We start from the raw sequence: 21,178 nt of genomic DNA on the forward strand, positions 1-21,178 counted from the left end.
AGTTAAGGAAATAAACAGCCAGGAGAGGAGCTGTGGAAGGACCCAACTCTCTCTGATGAGCCCAAAAGGAAAACCTCTTCCACTTACTCTTGTAAATCTTCCCAGTCGAAGGTTTGTGGGATGAAAAAGGAATGTACCAGACTGGGAAGGAAAGCCTGGAATGTTTAGCCATCATAGGAATTGCAGAAGCCATGCGGTCAATTTGAGGCCTGCAATGTCCGAATGAATCATCCTAACTGAAGTGACAGGATGTCTAAATTGGGATCCAGTGCCAAGGCAGACATACTAGGCGAGACCATTGAAAGGGAAACCAAACCTGCAGAGGCCAGTAGGGGGCAATGAAGATTACTTTGCTCTTCAACTAGAGCTCTTTCTAAAGAAACTTTGGGATTACAGGCATTGAAGGGTATGGCGTAAAGGAGACTGGAAGGCCAAAGGTGGACTACATCACCTCTCAGTGAATGCCCCAGAGGGGAAATTAGGGCAAAGAACCTGCTGTATTTTTTGTTGGGGGGGGGGGGAGAATACATCACAGCACAGATGACCCTATTTATAGAAGATCATGTTTGCTACTGACAGACGACTCATGAGGCATCAGAATGGTCCTGCTGAGCTTGTCTAAATTGTTGGACATCCCTAGTATATGCATTACTACAAGAAGGCGTTTGGAGGAGATTACCCACTACCAAACTCTCATTGCTTTTTGGTACAAAGGTTAGGATCTGGTTTCCCCATTTGTTGATGTACCAGACTACTGACATGTCTGTCTAAACAGCAATCACTTGTAGCGGAAGACTGCTCTGAAGGGCCTGCAATGCTAGAAGCACCACTCTCATCTCTAGGACATTTATATACAAATTGCTTTCTTCTGGGGACTATGTGCCTTGAACAGTCTATCCTAAGTTAATATCCCCCACCCCAGCTGCGATGTGTCCATGGTCAATGTGGCGTTCAGGGGAGGAAGAACAAAAGGACGCCCTAGAGAAATCTCAGAGTGTATCCATCAGAGCAGGGATTTCATGCAAACACAAGATAATTTTATCATATGTCATAAGGGATGTCAATTAGTAAACCATTGCACTGCTACAGTCCACTGAATAATTCTCATATGAAGATGAGCAGTGGGTATTTAAGTTATTGTAGCAGCCATCGACCCTAATGCTTTCACTACCATTTCTGATGGGAAAGGAGGATGAGAAAGAAACTGTCTGACATGCAATTTCAACATAAGAACTCTTGTTTTGAGGTAGAAAAGCTAGACAATTGACTGTTCTCTAGGTAAACTCCAAGACGAACTGGTTGAAGTTGTGCCTTGGCTAGACTGATTGTAATTTCCAGAGTGTGAGATAATTGGAGTAAGTAATCCCTGGCTCTTTGCAGAAAATGCCTTGTCACAGTGCAGTAAGGAGCCAGTCATCTAAGTAAGGAAACACTTAGAATCTGAACAGTCTTAGATGAGCTGATACCACTGCCATGCATTTGAATACCCTGGAGGCTGTGGTTAGACCAAAGTGCAGGGCTCTGAACTGGTAATGACTTGCTCCCAGAAGTGGAGATGTCTCCAAGAGCGCTTGTTAATTTTGATGTGATGGTACAAGTCTAAGATCAATACAGCACATCTAATCATCCTGTAAGAGAGGCAGAATGGACTTGAACCATGACCACCCAGAATTTGGAATACTTTACAAACTGGTTCACATAACAGAGATCTAAAATGCGTCTCAGGTACCCTGTTTTCTTTGGCACTAACAGGACCTTCAGTAAATTCCAGATCCTCTTTCATCTGGGGGGGGGGGGCTCTTGGGTGACTCCCTTGTCCAGTAGCTTTCAAAGCTCTAGAGCTGCTAACGTCCTCTAACTGGGTGGAACATTGCGGAGACATATCCTTTTCCTTTGGAGAACTTGTAAAAAGGTAATGAAACATCCTCTGGGTATGAATCTTTTGTGAAGGCTATTAGGGGCCCCCGACTGCCTCCAGAGAGGGAATGTCAGGCAACCTTTCAGAAGCCCTGAAAAGTATCTGTCCCAGAAGGAATCTACAGACCCTTGATTTTGCGCATCACCTCTGCCACATCAGCATCATTGTAGTCATTCCCCCTCTGCTTATGAAGGAAAAGTCTCCACGTGGCTCTTGGAAAGGTCTTTAAAATTTCAGGAACCACAAATTGTTACCACCACCACTGATTCGTAGAGAAAGCTCTCGGAGGGGTAGAAAAGCAATTTCTCATGGCAAATAAGGTCTTTCCATCCTTCTCCCTGTGAGACAGTGTCTCTAACTGCTGGCCCAAACAAAGATGATCCATCAAAAGGAACACTGATGAATGACGCCATGAAAGGATCCACAAAAAATAGCACAACTGCATCCAGGCATGTCTCTTAATGGCTATGCCCGAACCAGAAGCCCGTGAGGAACCTTCAGCTGTTTGTGAGATTAACCTCATGGACGTGTTAGTAATGGATTGCAAGGTGGCCACTCATGAGGAAAAGGACTTCTGATCTGATGCAGACCTGGATCCAGGGGTAGAGTTAGGGAGTACCTTCACTAAAGTTCCTCTGTAACATCCTGTAATGTGCCAGATAATTCAGCGACCATAAAACAAAGGTTGCTGATGTTTACACTCTGTTGCCCAACCTGTCCGATACCCTGGACTCCCTAATTAAAGGGATGGACAGAGAAGCTCTGTTCAGCCAGCTCCTTTTTAGTGGTTGCTACAACCACTTTGGCATCTACACAGGGACTCCTTTTGTCCAGTGCTGTGTGTCGGGAACTCACTCTTGTCCAGACATTTGAGGATCAAGTCTAGAGAGTCCGGTTCCTTCCATGCCCTGGGGGAGATGAGGTGTAGTCTCATCCGCAGGTGGGGTAATCACTACTTAGTCTGGACTGAAAGGCTTTCAGGAGCACAGATTCCTCCTGGGAAGGGTTTTAGGAAGACCAACCACCTTTCTGGTGAAGATCTCTATCATGTCTCGAAATGGGACATCCTCAGGTGGAGATCTGAGGGACCCTTCCACTTCATAAAAATCAGTGCCTTCAGTGAGGGATTCCTGCAGGGAGTCCAAGTGCCTCCTCCTGCATGAGCTCTTCCAAGGAACCTCTTCAGTGAAATGCTCTGGGGAGGTGTCAGAAGTGGGGAGTTCCCTGGCAGGAAATGTTTGGAAGCTCATCCAGGCTAGGTGTCCCTGAGGTGTAGCACGAGTAGACTCAGACACGGGGACTGAAGAAGAAACAGGGAAATGATCCAAAGGAGGGAGAGTCAAAACTACCCTGGGGTGCAAGAAAAATCCTTTCCAATACCTTGAAGTCAGAAGGCCCAGGGGAAGCAGAGGACAATCTGACTGGAGCCAAGACTCACAGAGCAAAGTATTCAAGCCCTCCCTGACCATCCGCTCCATGGGAGGAGCCAAAGCCAAGCTTGTCCAACTTTGAAGCTCTGAGGGGAAGCAACGGCTCTGAAAGCTTCGGAGCCTAAGTCAACCTCTCAGATCAGACACCAACACTTCCTCTCTAAGAAACACCGTGTTCCCAAAGGAGTATGAGCTGATCAGATCAGGGAAGTCGACAGAGGAAGATGGAAAAATCTTCGGATCAGAAGGTTCAACTCTAGGGAACTTGAATCCAAAGGTTCCAAAATGGTAGGTCGGATCAGAGAAGAAGCAACTGCAGACAGGAAAGTTAGTTTAAGGCTTAGACACCCAAAGAGAGATGGAGCCAACAGTATCCCCATCTGGATCGTCTTCTGAGGAATTTAATCATCCTAGCTACCTTCAGCTTGGAAAGACTTCAGTAGGACCTAAAGGAGGGAGGAAGTAGATGGTGGCCTGGATGACTTTTTAGGCTTCTCCTGAAAAGAAGACCTCAACCTTGGAGATACTGGCTGCAGGAAAAAAACCTTGGAGTACAGAGCTGAGGAGGCCTGGCAACAGTAGACATCGGATCCAAACTCTTTGCAACCTTTTTGGGAGGCTCAGATGAAGGTGCAGATTAGGACCATGCAAGGGAGCATTTTCTGTGTTCCCTGGGTTTCGAGGGGTTTGAGCCCCTGAAGAAGTACCAGAAGGAGCAGAGGCCAGAAGGAGACCTTTTACAATAAGTTTGTTTCTTCAGTCACTAATGGTCCTAGCATTAAAAGCCACACAAATGGAGCATGTGGTGTACAAGTGTGCAAAGCCCAGACAAACACACTCCCTGTGTGCATCAGAGTTGGGGATCTTTTGCACGAAGGAAGTGCAGTTTTTGAAACCAGAAGTATTATCAGCCATATTGCAAAATAGAATGAAGTGTTCACACAAGAAAGTACAGTTGTGTACCTACCATAAATGTAGATGTTAGAGTGTATTCACTGTTGCAGTCATTACACTTGGGTTATCCTGCTGGCAGGCTACCCCGCAGTTGGCCTGAATTCCAAAGTCCTGGTCCGACGTCGGTTGCTGTTACCTCTTCCCTGACGTCAGTGCGCCAAAGGTATAAAAGATGCAGCTGACACCATTTTCTTCAGTTTTTCTTGCCCCAGATGTCAGGTGCCCCCAAAAGGGTAGGCTGCAAAAATTATGATCATAAAAAAGCATGCACATAACCTTCATCTACAAGCAAATATAACACATAGGTTGTATAGAATAGATAGGTACAGATAAGTCCCAGCCAAGAAAAAGGGGGAAGGTGGGAGGGTAACCTGGACTGCAACAGTGAATACACTCGAACATCTACATTTATGGTAGGTACACAATTGTACTATGTTCGTGCTTCACTGTTGCAGTCATTACACTTGGGTTCAATCCCAAAGCTGAGGTTGGGCAGCTGGGCCTAAATAGAGTTTGGAGTGGCTATGAGGCCCTGCAGAACTGCAGTGGCAAAGCCTGCTCTGGATTTAGAGTAGAGAGGTAAATGGTAGTGCTTTGTAAAAGTGTACACTGAAGTCCAAGTTGCGGCCTCCAAAATATCCTTGGTTGGTACTCCTCTGAGGAAGGCTGCTGAAGTGGCTGCTGCTCTGGTAGAATGTGGCCTAATGCCCTTGGGCACTGATTTGCCATGTTGTGAATAGCAGAAACTAATGCAGTGGCCTATCCATTTTGAAATAGTCTGCTTTGAAATGGCTTTTCCTTGGGAACCTGCAGCATATGCCACTAGGAGTTGCTCAGTCTTTCTGAAGGCTTTAGTCTTGTCCAAGTAAAAGCGTAGCTGTCTGTGCATGTCCAAAGTAAGAAGTCTCCCACTTATTCTGTGGGTTAGGATAAAAGGTAGGCAAATGTATGGTTTGGTTAAAAGCCACGCTGGACACTATCTTAGGCATAAATGTCGGGTTTGTCCTTAGAGAAACCCTGCCCTGATGGAAAATAATAAAAGGTTCCACACCCATTAGTGCCTGTAACTCTGAGACTCTTTTTGCTGTAGTTATTGCTAGGAGAAGAGCAGTTTTCCATGACAAGCATTTCATCTCTGCTGTATTGGCTGGCTCAAAAGGAGGCAGTGTGAGTTTTTCCAAGACAAAACTGAGATCCCATGTAGGTATTGGAACTCTCCTTGGAGGTCTTATGTTTTTGGCCCCTCTGAGAAACTGTCTTAGCAGTGGATGAGAAAAAATAGGTGGGTCCGTACTGTAATGAGCTGAAATGGCAGAGGCATGGATCTTAATTGATGAGAAGAATAGGCCTTTGTCCAGCATCTCAGTTAGGTATTGCAAAATCTGAGGGATATTTGGTTCAAGCGAGTCACTTCCCTGCGCTTGGTTCCAAGCACAGAAACTCTTCCATTTTTCGGCATAAGATTTTCTGGTGCTGGGCCTCCTGGCCTCCAAAATAACATCCATAACTGCTTTGGAGAGAGGTGTTTTCTGAATGATTACATTATCTGCCATGCAGCCAGATTTAGGGTTCTGAGTTGGCTGTGCAAGATCTGATTGTTCTGTTGGGTCAGCAAATGAAGAATTAGAGGCAATGTCCAGGCTGGGCCTTGAGACAAGCTCTTTAGGATTGGGTACCAGTGCTGGCGTGGCCAGTCTAGGGCAATCAGTATAATTTTTGGCTTCTCTTGCCTGACCTTTAGGAGTACCATGGAGAGGAGAGGCAGAGGAGGGAAGGCATATACTTTCCAGCTGAATGAAAGGGCGTCCACTTTCCATGCTTGCTTGTGATAAGTCCGAGTGCAGAATCTCTGTAGCTGGCAGTTGTGAGGGGAGGTGAATAGATCTATGTATGGGCATCCCCATTTCCCTGTTATCATGTTGAAGATGTGGATCCAGTTTCCACTCGTGAGGATCCATGAGGTTTCTGCTTAGTTCGTCTGCCAAAGTATTTGTCTTTCCTGGCAGGAATTGTGCTTGCAGATGTACTCGATAAGTCAATGCTGTGTCCCACAAAATCATGGCTTGCCTACAGAGGGGGTAGGAATGTGTGCCCCCTTGCTTGTTTATGTACCACATGACTGAAGTATTGTCCGTCCTTAGTAGTTGTCCTGGATGAAGTAGGTCCTTGAAGGCCGTCAGGGCATTTTGTACAGCTAGCATCTCTTTTTGATTGATATGAAGATGCATTTGGTTTGTGGGCCATGTGCCCTGAATACATTTTCCTGTCATGTGCGCCCCCCAGACATAATCTGATGCACCTGTTGTTAGTGTCTGGCTGGCAGTGGGTAAAGTGAATGGCTGTCCCTTGTTGTGGTGACAGGCCTGCACCCACCATCAAAATTCCTGTTGCAGGCAGGGAATGAGAGTAATTACTGTTTCCAGGCTGTTTTAATGTTGAGTCCAAACACTTTTTAGAAACCATTGTAGTTTCCTCATATGCAGTCTTGCATATGGAATTAGTAGAATGCAGGATGCCATGTAGCCCATAGCCTGCAGAATTTTTTTTGCAGATAACAGGGTCTTTGTTGCCATGTCTTTGAAGTAAGAAGTCAGATGCCTTTGTTTGCACTGTGTACCCTAGGCAAATTCGTAATGTTTTTACAAACGCCAGATGCTGTAGTAGAATATCTTTGTCCTTTGCTTGAATAAGGCAGTCGTCCAAATATGGGTATATTTGAATTCCTCTGTCTGCAAAATGCAATTACTGGTGCCAGGCATTTTGTGAAGACCCTGGGCGCAGTAGATAAGACATAGGGCAGTGCAGAGAATTGGTAGTGCATTGAGCCAGCTATGAATCTGAGATATCTTCTGCAGGATTGTCTGATTGGGAAATGCAGGTATACCTCTTTGAGGTCCAAAGTTACAAGCCAAGCCTTCTTGTCCAGCAAGCTGCTGTAGAGTCAACATTTTGAATTTTGGGATGTCCAGAAAAGTATTTAGAATAGACAGGTCTAGAATTGGTCTCCAGGCTTTGCCCTTTCTTGGTACTAAGAAAAGTCTTGAGTAAAAACCTTGTCCCTGCTCTTGCTGTGGCACTGGCTGAATAGCCCCTCCATGTCCATGAGAGATGAAACTTGTTTTTGTGCCTCTCTCCATTGATTGCGTGGCAGGTCTGGCATACCTTTTGCCTTTGGAAGAGTGTGAAAGTGGAACCTGTAGCCCTGAGAGACTATATTTAAGACCCATTTGTCCTGGGTGATCTTGTGCCAGTTTTGTGGAAAACGTGCTAGCTTTCCACTAAGGTGCTGCCAAAAAATAAGTGCTTGGCATTGGCAGAGGGAAGTCAATGGGACTGTTTTCTATAAGGCTGTGATTTGTCTTCTCTGCTTTTGGAGGTAGAAGCACCCCATTGTTTGGGCCTGTATGAGCCCTGGGGCTGTTGCCTACCTCTAGGGCATCTGAATCTGCCTCTTTGTGGTCTGTCTGACACTGGAAAGGACGAATTCTGAGGGCCAGTTCCTGCTAAATCTGGGTGGCTGTACCTGTAAGAAATCCTTTACTGTCTGCATAGATTTTGCCTTATCCTCCATTTTCTTTAATACCTCCTCTGCCTTAACACCAAACAAAGTATCGTGCTGTAATGGAGCATCCGATAATTTTGCTTTAACATGATCAGGCAGATTCTGTTCCTTTAACCAAGCATGCCTTCTAATAACAGAACCTGAACAGCGGCCCTGCACGAGACCTCCAATGAATCATAGCCACATTGCAAAGTATGTTTTCCCACTTGTTCAGCTGCATGCAATAAATCCTGCAAATCTTTGTTCTCAGTACATTCAGAATTTGTCAACATTTTTTTGTTTTAACAAACACATTAAGTATTGCTGATATTTGAGCATATGAAACTGACAATTTAAAGCCCTTACAGCCAAGGTAGAAGTGTAAACGTTTTCCCCCATCTGTCCAAAGCCCTAGAATCTCTGTCTGAGGGAACAGGGTTTTTGGCAGAAGCAGCCTTGACCCCTTTGGGACCCTGTGAGATAGTTTCTGGGTCAGCAGCAGGGTTTTTGTAAAGACATTTATCAGTGTCTGGGACCATGTAGTATCTGTCCGGCTTAACAGGGGCAGGAGGTAGAGAGTCTGGAGACAGGCCGGACTCTGAGAAAACATCTACTATGTCTAGAACAGGGGAAATTGCAAGAGGTCTGTGCTGAGGAAGTAAAAGAAAGTCTCTATAAGTCTTTTCTTAGATTCGGAATAATCCTGGCTCTCCCAATGGAAATGCTCTCTCATGGTATGCAGGGTTTCCCCAAAAGAATCGTCCTCAGGAGGAGAAGCTGAAGGAATAGAATCTTCAGCATCAGAATCCTCATAGGGAGGAACAGAATATCCCTGATCAGAAGAGGAATCAGAGGAAATGGAAACCTGATCAGAGGAATCATATTCAGTGTCTTGCCTAGGCCTCTTATCAGGAGGGGGATGGGAATTCCTGATTAAAGTAATTAGGTCTTCAGCCATTTTGAGCATCTGTTTCTTAGGCATAGAAGCCTGTCCTGGAGAATGCTGTACTGGTTTCCTTTTCTTTAAAACTGTTTTAGACTTTGTCTTGGATGCTGAAGTAGGCTTTATATAAAGTTGTGTAGGTCTGAAGACACCCTCAGAAGCCGATGCCTGCTCAGCGGCTCCAGACCCATCTGAGGGATTAATTTCGGAAGAGCCAATACCTTGAGTATCCAGAGGCCTAGCTGTCTCCACATGGGAGTTGGAGGCGGCCTGTGGCTCTGAGGCAGCGGGAGTCAGGGGCTGCGAAAGCGCCTCACTGAGCACCGGCGAACTGGCGACTGGCCTAGAAGAGGCTTTGTCGTCCATTTTGGACCTCGGACGCTTGTCCTTGTCTTTATCCTTGCGTTTTTTATGAATTTTGGTCGCTTGTTCCGACGGCATTATGTAGCTAAACCTTCTGCCAAAATAATGAAAAGCAAAATCGTTCTGATGCTTAATAGTGCGTTGGTTAAATCTAGCACAAAACCGACAACTAGCAACGTTGTGATCAGGGCCTAGGCAAGGAATACAGTAAGAGTGCTTCCCACAAGAAATACAATTGTTAACTTTTTCTGACATCAGTCTGGAGCAAGAAAAAGGTTTCCCCAATGGTGTACTTAGCTTTAATGAAGACTTTGGATCTGAAATTCAATTTCGAAAATCTCAGGAGTCGGCCGACCGGCACTTGTGAACTGCTTTTGCTTTGGGCACCGCGCGGCAAAGACTGAAGAAAATGGCGTCTGCTGCATCTTTTATACCCCTGGTGCACTGACATCAGGGAAGAGACGACAGCAACCGACGCCAGACCAGGACTTTGGAATTCAGGCCGACTGCGGGTAGCCTGCCAGCAGGATAACCCAAGTGTAATGACTGCAACAGTGAAACACGATGAACATCAAGTTTATTTTTTCAACAGAGAAAAAGAGGAAAAAGGAAGGTCTTAATACTAAGAATGGTATGACAAAAAATTAACTTAAGGCAAGGTAATAAGAGGAGAAAGACCATGAAAAATGGTAGCTACGACTGCCAAATAAGACCTTAAATTTGGTAATATAAATGTTCATTAAAGTTTAGAAGAGAAGTAAGGGAGACACTATAAACTATTTTAAGAAAAAGAGAAGAAATATAAAAATGTATGCACTCACTAAAACCCACTAAGAGCTCAATAAATTGCATTCCCGTCCGAGCTTGAAGAGTGGCAAATGATATATAGAAGTTATGTACTCACCATAACGTTCCATCTGAGTAGATACTTCATTTGTCTGCAACCTGTGGAATTCGGATCCGACCGGCAGCTTTCCAAGCTTCAAGATCCGAGCTCCTAGCTCCTCCCCCCTACCCATAACCCCTTGCTACCAACCACATTACCTCAGATCGGTTATTTTGCCCTATAAGCTAAAGACGGAGAGAATTCTCCACAGGACAATATTTTACCGAGGTTCAGGGGATGGCAGGGGGGGGTCGGTTGCAGACAAATGAAGTATCTACTCAGATGGAACGTTATGGTGAGTACATAACTTCTATATCTGAAGTAGTTACTTCATTTGATCTGCAACCTGTGGGACAGAGTCCCCAGCTTACCTAAAGGCCCTGGGTGGACCCTACGGAAGGATATTCCGAAGCACCGCGGAGCCAAAGGAAGCCCTACTTCTGGAGATCATGTCCAGTTTGTAATGAGAAATGAACATATGGGAAGAGGACCAGGTAGCCACTGAACAAATATCGTCAACTGGAACTCTAGACCAAAACGCTGTTGAGGTAGCCACAGACCTGGTAGAGTGTGCCCGGATGGCAACCGGAGCTGGTCTCTCAATTGAAATGTATGCCTGTCTGATACATTGAGAAATCCAATTCGCTATACTGTCACCTTAGAAATTGGTTTGCCCATGGCTGATTTAGCATAAGAAACAAACAACTGGTCTGACTTGCGGAAATCTTTAGTCCTGTGCAAGTAAAAACGCAGTTGCCTGTGTACATCCAATTTGTGCAATGTGTATTCACCTTTGTTTTGGAAGCTAGGAAAGGAAACAGGGAGGTTAATAGATTGATTAATGTTAGATTCTGTGGCTACCTTAGGAAGAAAAGAAGGATTAGTCCTGAGGGCAACCCTATCTTTGTGAAAAATAAGGTATGGATACTTAATGCACAAGGCTTGTAGCTCTGATACCCGCTTGGCGGGTAATTGCTACCAAGAAGGCTGTCTTCCAAGATAAGAACTTTAATGGCGCAGAGGCCAAGAGGTTCGAAAGGTGGTCCCATTAATGCTTGTAATACCAGGGTAAGATCCCATGGAGGCATAGCCGGTTTAATGGGAGGCTTTAAGAGGAACACGCCTTTTAGAAAGGCTTTGCATATTTTAACTGAAGCCAAAGAACTTATGCCATCTCCTACATGATAATGGGAGATGGCAGCAAGTTGAACTTTAATGGTGGACGCGCTAGCTCCCTGCTCAAAAAGGAGGGATAGAAAGTCCAGAATGTTGGGAATAGAAACCGTAAAGGGGTCTAATCCCTTATCCTTTGCCCAGATGGAAAAGCGTTTCCATTTACTGTTGTAGAGTTTTCTGGTGGATGGCTTATGAGCTGCCACGAGAATAGCCTTAACTGGGGAAGAGATACCGGGAGTCCTTGCCATTAATGGAACTGGATCAGCCAGGCTGGGAGCCGGAGGCTGACCAGGTTTGGAGTGTGGCATCTCGTTGGATGCGAGATTAGGTCTGGTTTGGGATCCAGAATCCAAGGGGGAGCCACACTGAGACTGCAGAAAGGGGAACCAGACATGTCGAGGCCAGAATGGGGCAATGAGAATCACTTTGCTTCCCAACAGACAGGCTTTCTGGATGAATTTCAACATCAGAGGAAGAGGAGGATATGCATAAAGAAGACCGGGCGGCCAAGCATGAACCAGGGCGTCCCTGGGAGATTCCCCTTTGGGGGGAACTATCGCGAAGTACTCACTGCATTTTGCATTTAGGGGAGAAGCAAAAAGGTCGCATCGAGGTTGACCCCATTTGTGGAATATCTGTTTCGCGACCGAGGGATTCAGAGACCACTCGTAAGGGCTGAGAAACACCCGACTTAGGCTGTCTGCTAATATGTTGGTCCGTCCCGGAATGTGCGTTGCTATCAGAAAGCAGTTGGTGGAAATCGCCCATTCCCACACTCTCATGGCTTCTCGACACAGGGGGTAAGACCTGGTCCCTCCCTGTTTGTTGATGTACCATACCACGGACATGTTGTCCGTGTGGATTGCAATAGTCCCCAGAGGTAGAAGGTGATGGAGAGCTTGCAATGCCAATAGCACTGCCCTCATCTCTAGGACATTGATATGCAATGCAGTCTCTAGAGGAGTCTGCGTTCCTTGGACTGACTTCCCTGCATAATGCCCGCCCCACCTGAGGCAGGAAGCGTCCGTGGTCAACGTGGCTTCGACTGGGGGAATCACAAAGGGTCTCCCTTGTTTGAGATCTTCTGCCTGCAGCCACCAAAGTAGGGAGTCCCTGCATGCCCTGCTCAGGGGAATCGGCATGTCCAAAGGATGGGTCAACAGAGACCATTGGACCTGGAGAGTCCACTGTAATACACGCATCCGCAGACGGGCATGGAGAGAAAGGCCGATTGCCGCCGACATAGATCCTAACGCCCTCAGGACTGATTCTGCTGGGGGGGTTGGGATCTGAAGAATATCCAAGACTTGGCGGTACAAACTGTTTATTCTGGTTGGTGTGAGGACCACTCTGGAGATTTGAGTATCCAACCTGGCCCCTATGAAATCTAGGGCTTGAGATGGGCACAGGCAGGACTTCTTCAAATTGACTGAAATGCCCAAATGAGCAAACAGAGATAGGGCATAGTCTCTCGCTGTAACCAGAAGATGCTTGTTGGGGGCGGTGAGGAGCCAATCGTCCAGGTAAGGGAACACCTGAATGCCCTGGAGTCTCAGGTGGGCTGCTACCACTGCCATGACTTTGGTAAACACTCTGGGGGCTGAGGTTATGCCAAATGGAAGAACCCTGAACTGATAATGACTGGCTCCTAGCCGGAAGCGGAGAAATCTCCTGGACCGTCTGTCCATTAGTATATGGTAGTACGCATCCTTGAGATCCAACGAGCACATCCAGTCATTCTCCTGCAGAAGGGGGAGAATAGATTGGAGAGTGACCATCCGGAACTTTTCCTTGGGTATGAACAGGTTCAGGGACGAAAGGTCTAGAATGGATCTGAGGTCCCCCGTTTTCTTTGGCACCAAGCAGAGCCTGGAGTAATAACCCGATCCGGACTGATCTGGGGGGACGGGCTGGATGGCTCTTTCTTAGCAACTCTGAAATTTCTTGAGTTGCGGACTCCCTTTGATGGGGTGGAACATCGGGGAGATGTTTGGGCTTGGGGGGGGGGGGGTTGCAAGAACGGAATTGTGTAACATCTGGATATTATCTGGAGCACCCATCGATCGTTTGTAATTGACTCCCAGCTTGATAGGTGCTCCGATAGTTGACCCCCGACTGCCTCCAGAGAGGGACAGTCGGGCAAGCCATCAGGGCTGTTGCGCGGGTCCCTCCGAGAAGGGTTGTCTAGACCCGAAGTTACGCTGGCCCCCTCTGCCTCTGGGCCGGCGTCCACCTTGTCCTCCTCTGCCTCTAGAGGACGAGTTGTCCGCAGCAGGAAAGGATTGCTGAGATTTCCGGAACCACAGCTTCTTTTGCCCCCTCTGATTCCTGGAGAAGGATTTTTGGGGGTTAGAGAAGCGGACTCAGACGGCCGACAGCGTCTTCCCATCCTTCTCGCTTTGGACTAGCGTGTCGTGAACCGATGAGCCAAATAAGGCCGAACCATCGTAAGGGGTGTTCGCAAAGGACGCCTTAAAGGGATCCGTGAAATCGCAGAGGCGGAGCCAGGAGTGCCGTCGCAAAACTATTCCCGCTCCACTAGCTCTAGCGGCTCCTTCCGTGGCATGAGAAAGCCGCCACATAGATGTGTTTGATATGGACTTTAGAGTGGCCATTCGGGTCTCAAAAACCTTTTTGTCTGAGACCGAAATGGACTCCGGAGGGGCTGCAGCGTATTCCTTAATTAAGTCACGCTGTAGCCTGATAGTGTGTGCCATGTCGTTCAGCGACCTTATAGCAAAGGTTGCTGAAGCAAACATCCACTTCCCAATACGGTCGAAAGCCCAGGACTCCTTGTCTGGCGGATGGACCGAAGAACTTTCTTGGGCAAGTTCTTTCTTAGTGGCAGCCGCCACCAACATAGCATCCACTGGTGCGCCTTTGGACCATGAAGGTCTATCAGAGGGAGGGCTGAGGACCTTATCCGGGCATCTAGGGATAGGCTCCACGGTGTCGGGCTCCTTCCAAGCCCTGGTGGTAATTAGGTCCACCAAGGGGTTGGCTGGGGGGGGACACCCAGGAGGTAGATGGGCCTGCCTCAAAGGCCTCCAGAAATACAGACTCGTCCATGGAGGGCTTTTGGGCCGACCACCCCCCTCTTATACGCAACATCTCCATGATGTCTCCAAATGAGACATCTTCAGGGGGTGACCCTGGGGAACCCTCCGTATCCTCCAAATCCGTATCCGTGGTAATGGACTCGGGGGAGTCCAGGTGCCTCCTTTTGCACTGGTGCTTCCGAGACACCTCTTCGGCAGGGCTGTCCGAAGAGGGCTGCCCACCGCTGGTGTTCCTCCCTGGGAACTAACTGGAGGCTTTGGGCAGGCTGTCCCGATGGACGGATGAGCGAAGACAGACCTTGATACAGTGGGGGCCCGGGCAGATCCGAAGGCCCGGTCGGGGACCTGGATGACCTTGACAGTACCCTCTCCACTACCTCAAAGGCCGAGGGAGATTCACCATCACCAGCCTGAGAAAGTAACCTCCTCGGCTCCGAGGTAAGGATCGGGGTCGGAGCCGAGGCAGTGGTGCGCTCCGGCCCCATCGGCGCCGAAGACACAACCACTCCCTCGGATCCGATGCTTAACCCTCGGCCCCGAGAGCTTGGATCCGACAAGCTCGAAGGCACAGTCGGCGTCGAAGACACTATCCCTGTCGGCGTCGACGTATCCCGGGATCCGAAAGGGCCTGGATCCGAAAACTCCGAGACCCGATAACGGGTCGGAGAAGGAGCTATCAGGGCAAACATGGGGGCTGCACTCCCTCCCAAGGGGGGGGGGAGAGGCAAGAGCATCCCCATCTGCATCTGGGTCTGCAAAAATCTTCTCATCATCCGATCCATGTCTGCTTCGGAGATGCTTCTGGTAGACCGCAAAGAGGTAGTCGAAGCAGGCCGGGAAGGCCGCCTTGAAGACCTCGAGGGAGACCTATCCTCCTCCTCCGGCTCCGGGGAAAAGGAAGGTGAACGGAGCCGAGAGGACAAGGATCCGGAGACCTTCTCAGGAGATTTCAGAATCTTTTCAGGCGGAGCTGAGGGATGAGACTCAGCCCGCCTCTTAGAAATATGACCCTCTCTCTCTGTGTTTCTTCTTCTCCATGTGGGAAGAAGAACCAGACTCCACAGAGCTAGTACCCGATAAGGGAGGTTGAGTCCCGGGTACAGCTGAGGGAGTAGCCGGCGCTGAAGCTACCGGAGTAGCCTGGATCCGGCTAGGAGAGGAAGAAGAAGCTGATTCCTGAGGGAGTTTTCCCGCCAGGATCAGCTTGTTCTTCCTGTCCCTAAGTGCCCAAGGATTAAAGGCCGCACAAATCTGGCAGGCCTCTGACAAATGTGCTGCCTCCAGACACAAAACACACAGTGTGGCCATCAGCTGGGGAAAGCTTATGGCCACACTCAGTACACTTAGAAAATATAGGTTTTGCTTCAGCCATAACTCTCACACACACACACACACAAACACTAAGGGGGGGAGGGGAGAGACAAAATTTAAACTAAAGAGAAAGTTTTTTTTTTTTTTTTTTTTTTTTAAACGTGGGTATGATTAGATAAATGCTAAAAACAACACACACACAATTTAAACTAGAAACTAGCTTTTAGAAAAAGGAACAATCTCACCAGGCCAGGAGCTCTTCACTAAGAAGCAACTGTCTTTAGCCGCGGCAAAAAAACGATCTGGGGTAATGTGGTTGGTAGCAAGGGATTATGGGTAGGGGGAGGAGCTAGGAGCTCGGATCTTGAAGCTTGGAAAGCTGCCGGTCGGATCCGAATCCCACAGGTTGCAGATCAAATGAAGTAACTACTTCAGATCTATGGATATACAGCATTGAGTGGCATTATGAGTAAGGGGAGGAGCTCGAGAGTTGGATCCTAGAATCTAAAGGAAGTGGTAGAGTCGGATCGGAACCAAAGTCATTCATTGGGGAATGAATGAAAACATCAGATTTAATGTTTTGTCCATTCTATATTGGAGTCCAACCTTAAGAGATTACAGAGTAAACTGTGAAAAAAATGAATGGAAAAACAATTTTATTTAGAGTTTGTTTACCAGAAAAGTTCATTGGGCCAAAAGAGGTCATTTTCAATGTCGGCCTGGGGAGATTATTTTAGTGTTATTCAGTGTGCTTCTTTGCAATTAATAAAAATCGTCTGGGATCCGAGCTGCCTTACCAGTGCCTTCTTTGCTTTTCTTATCCATGTTAAGCAGAGCCCTTCCCTGGCCCTCTTCAAACATAATTTGGATCAATGGATAGGGAATCAAAAATTCGCACCTGAGGCAGTGCCAACATCCCTTATGGACAGGAGCAATCTATAAAGTAATCAAGGCATTGGCACAAACCTATGCCATCCTGTAGCCCCAAGGATAATATACTGGGTAAAACTGGGTTATGCTGGATATGTTTTTAAGGGCTCATAAAGCCATTAGCCTAGAAATCTCCTATGAAGTGATAATTTAAAGAAGATCACCATCTCATGTACCAGCAGCTGATTGTAGACTACTGCAACTCACTAAACTGAAGATGCCAAAATTGCAGCTATTAACTCAGTTCTGCTAAATAAAGTATATTGTCACATCAAAACCTTGACTTCATATGTCAGATATGTTGTACTGTGATAAGCATTCAAAACCTTGACTTCATATGTCAGATATGTTGTACTGTGATAAGCATTCAAAACCTTGACTTCATATGTCGAATATGTTGTACTGTGATAAGCATTCAAAACCTTGACTTCATATGTCGAATATGTTGTACTGTGATAAGCATTCAAAACCTTGACTTCATATGTCGAATATGTTGTACTATGATAAGCATTCAAAACCTTGACTTCATATGTCGAATATGTTGTACTGTGATAAGCATTCAAAACCTTGACTTCATATGTCGAATATGTTGTACTGTGATAAACATTCAAAACCTTGACTTCATATGTCGAATATGTTGTACTGTGATAAGCATTCAAAATCTAAGCAGTACAGTATGCATCTTCACACTGCTGCAATCTACGCTGCTTTACAAAACAAGAATCTGTCTGAAACCGCAAGGTGTCTTGACAAGAAGTGTAAACAGTCCTACCGTTTTTTTCTCTCTTTTTGCTGGTGGGAGTTGCTGTGGAGCAGACATTATGATGGGTGCAGACTGATACACCGGCTGACTCGAGTAAAACGCAGCCCCTGTAAACAAACGAAACATAAAAGCCATTAGAAAGACTTACAACTACAAATAAAGAGATTTAATTTGTTAAACTAAAGTTGTTGTCCAAGCACAAAGATACCTTGCATACTTCAGCCACATAACAGTGTGCGTCATTGAGGAGGGGTATTCAACAGCAAACACAGCAGAGCTGTAGTGTGAACAATGGCTCTAGATAATGATCACTGTTGAAGTGACACCACAACCCTATGTGCAAAAAAACTGGGAAAAGGGGTGTTGTTAATGGATGGATTTAACAGTGTAGTCTCAAGAAAGCTCTCAGCCGTTTTTTTTTTTTAAGCAAGACCAGGAAGACATCACAAAACAAGTAAAATATATATGTAATAGCATAACAGTTTACAAGACTAAGAAATAAACAGTAATTTCAGATAATAGACCTAGAATAACAGGTTATCCTGTGATGCTTTAAGACGGGAACAAACTATTTCAGAAAAGCTGCCGGGTCCTGTGGGTTAAGTACCAGTTACATTGACAACGTGAACACCTCAATCTATGGTTAAGAGGTGAGGTCACAAAGAAGCTGTGGTGGACCTCACTCTCTGGACTAGTTTGTGTAAGGAATGCCAAAAGGACAGTATGGCACATAGTTAGCTTTGCTGGTAGTGGAGGTACTTAAAGAATGATGGCAATTAAGACCTAAAAAGGGAGGACAAGGTGAAGCATTAAGTATTTGGTTCGAACAGAGTAAAATGTCAAGCAGTCAAAATGGCAAAGTGGTGTGTATTGAAGGTTGCTCCCATAATGAGATCTGCAATCCTGTTATTGTCCATGTCTTCCCAAGTCACAGCAGCCTGACTAGTTAAAGCTGACCTACAACCTCCTTAAAACACAAAGATGCAATTGTACTGCTATGCTGCGTCACTGCAGTAACCTGCAAACATTTTACAGAACAAAAAACACAGAATTAAAAACACATACTGACCATAAATTCATATTTATTTACAGCAAAGAATAGGGCACTGGAGGTACTCTACCAACTTCTGGCAAGTCACTCGCTAAGAAGCACAAAAACTATACCAGATTGCAAGGCAAAGACAGAAAGATAAAGAAGATAGACACTCTTCATAAGGGATGCCAGCAACCTGATCACCAGTCCACAGGACATCAAAGGCAGATGGAAGGAGCATTTCCAGCAGCTTCTGAATGAAGAAAACCCCACAAAAGCTGTACTGCCCCAAAAACAGACTACAATAAGAGAAGAGGAGGAGCACACCTTAGAAGAAGTAAGAACAGCACTAAGGAAGATGAAGTCAAGGAAAGCAGCAGGCTCAGATGAGGTCACAGCAGATATGATAAAGATGCTGGGTGAGATAGGGGAGACACGGTTCCTGAGGGTACTAATAGCAGTGTGGAGAGAAAGGTGCATCCCAGATGACTGCAGAATAAGCATACTCGTGCCAGTGTACAAGAATAAAGGGGACATCCACAACTGTGGGCAGTAGAGGCATCAAACCCCTACCACACTGCAAGAAAGTGCTGGAGAGGGTGACTGATAAATGGATAATACGCAGAGTAGTAGAATACAAGATGGGAGATGAGCAATTCAGATCAGGATGCAGCACAACTGACCCAATGCTTGCACTCAGACAGATACTTGAGAAGAAGCTACAGACAAGGACAAAATCCAAATGGGCATTCCTAGACTTGGAGAAAGCATATGACAAGGTCCCAAGAAAGCTAATCTGGGCAGTACTGCGGTGGTCTGAAGTCCCAGAAACATTGGTAGAATTAGTGCAGGCTGTATACAAGAACCCAATGACTCAAGTACGAACAGTGTTCAGCCTCACAGCAGGGTTCCAAGTGGGAGTGGGTGTACACGAGGGTTCAGCTCTGAACCCACTGCTGTTCATACAGGTGATGGACTACATTAGCGAACAGGTTGGAGGGGACAGATCAACAAAGCTGCTGTATGCAATGTGGCTGTACAGGCAGAGTCTGAGCGAGAACTTCAGCAAAGAATAGGAGAATGGAGTGCAAATCTGAAGGCACATGGGATAAAACTAAGCACAGACAAGACAGTGGTAATGGCAGCAAATTGGGGAAATCAGAAAAAGCTGAGAATAGAGGTAAAGGGGAAGACAGTGGAACAGGTAAACAGCTTCAAGTATCTTGGAGGGGTGGTTGAGGAGAAGGGTATTCTGAAGGAAGAGGTCAAAGCTAGAATCAGAGTGGCTGCAGCCAACTGGAAGAGTATCAGGTGTGGTCTATGACAGAAGTAAGGTGTACAAGAGTAGTGCAACCAGTACTACTGCATGGTACACAAACCTGGACAGTAAAGGCAGAACAGCTGAAGAAGCTAGAGGTGATGGAAATGAAGTGCCTGAGTAAGGTGATTGAATGCACACTGTGGGACAGACAAAGAAATGAGGACATAAGACAGCAGAAGCAAAGTAGCGCCAATTGCAGAAAAGATCAAAGAGAATAGAATACGGTGGTTTGGGCACATGTGTAGAAAAGCAGACAATCTGGTGAAAAAGATTTGTAAGAGACAAGAAGGTGGCAAGAGGAAGCAAGGACGTTCAGCAAAGGAAGTGGATGGATTGCGTGTCAAAGAAAATCTGCAACAGCCAGGCGCGAGTGTGGCACTGAATCCTGTGTGTTGGCAACAGTTAACACGATACCCCAACCCCATGTAGAAAAAAATGGGAAAAAGGGGGCGAATGATGACTGACCATGTATTCAGATCTACTGTTATTTGTTTTTATTTTACATTTGTTTACCAGGAAAGTCTGACTGGATATATGTCCATTTTCAGCGGAGGCCCAGGGAGATGAGCTCCAGTAAGCACAGCACAAATGCAATAGGAACTACAGAAACATTTATAGGTAAGTATAATATGCAGTTTTTAGTAGGGTTACACACAGATAAAACATGGTAAATATCAGAATCATGCCGCTTCAGTTTCAGACAATAATACAAGAAGTTATGGGCTAAGTCCCTTAAAGAATTCATACACTTAATAGAGTATTTGATTTAAATGCTTAGGGAGAGTTTGCAGGGTCAGTGGGTGGTGATTAGTCAGGGTTTAAGCAGAGACATTGCCAAAGCTTTTGGAACTGTAGTTTGAAGCTTTTTTTAAACTGGGTTAAGGAGGATTGGTGAGTAAGTTCGGCAGCTAGCATATTCCAAGTTTTTCCTACTGAGTTGGCGAATAGAGAGTCCCCAACCACATTTATGCTCTTAGTTTGTACCAGCAATTTGTCAGCAGAGCGTAGTGACCTCTGGTTGCTGTATGGTTTGATGATGTTTAGTGCTGGTGTTTTTTTGGGTTGATATAGTATTTTGTGGGTTATTATAAGTTGATTGTATCAGAGAAGACTGGGCCACTCCAGCCATCCTAGTTGAGTTAGGTTGATACAATGGTGGGTCCTAGACGTAGCACCTGTAGCAAATCTAGCAATATGGTTGTAACAGCTAGCAAGTTTAAGGGTAGCTTTGTTCAGGTTAGTGAAGAGGGGGAAGGCATAGACTTTTCAACTTTTTTAATCAGTACAGAAAATGCTTCAAAAACCAAGTACTTTCAAAATAAATTCTGCACTGCAAATGAAGATAAGAGATACCTCTTTAGCACTGTCAATATATCCTGTACTTGAGAGACCCTTATGGTTGAAGGTAATCTCCACTATCAATCAGAATATCCTAGGAGTGGAGAAACCTGTACACATTTTTATTTATTTATTTTATTTAACATTTGTTGACTGGGAAAGTCCGACTAGGTTCCACAGAGCCTGTTTTCAGCAGAGGCCTGGGGAGAAAT

The 21,178-nt window shown here is 46.1% G+C and overlaps 1 protein-coding gene across 7 annotated transcripts in view; it reads right to left on the reverse strand.

Moving 5' to 3' along the window:
• Window positions 1-21,178, reverse strand: part of EIF4G3 (eukaryotic translation initiation factor 4 gamma 3) — a 3,593,176-nt gene that overhangs the window by 2,817,502 nt on the left and 754,496 nt on the right. For all 7 annotated transcript variants that reach the window (XM_044063163.1, XM_044063168.1, XM_044063165.1 and 4 more), the window contains one exon: window positions 17,284-17,381. In XM_044063163.1, coding sequence (XP_043919098.1) covers window positions 17,284-17,381 — 98 coding nt within the window. The remainder of the gene's footprint in view (window positions 1-17,283; window positions 17,382-21,178) is intronic.

This window comes from Protopterus annectens, chromosome 2.part1 (genome assembly GCF_019279795.1).
Source record: "Protopterus annectens isolate FY-2018-M chromosome 2.part1, PAN1.0, whole genome shotgun sequence".
In the NCBI taxonomy this organism is placed as follows: Eukaryota; Metazoa; Chordata; order Ceratodontiformes; family Protopteridae; genus Protopterus; species Protopterus annectens.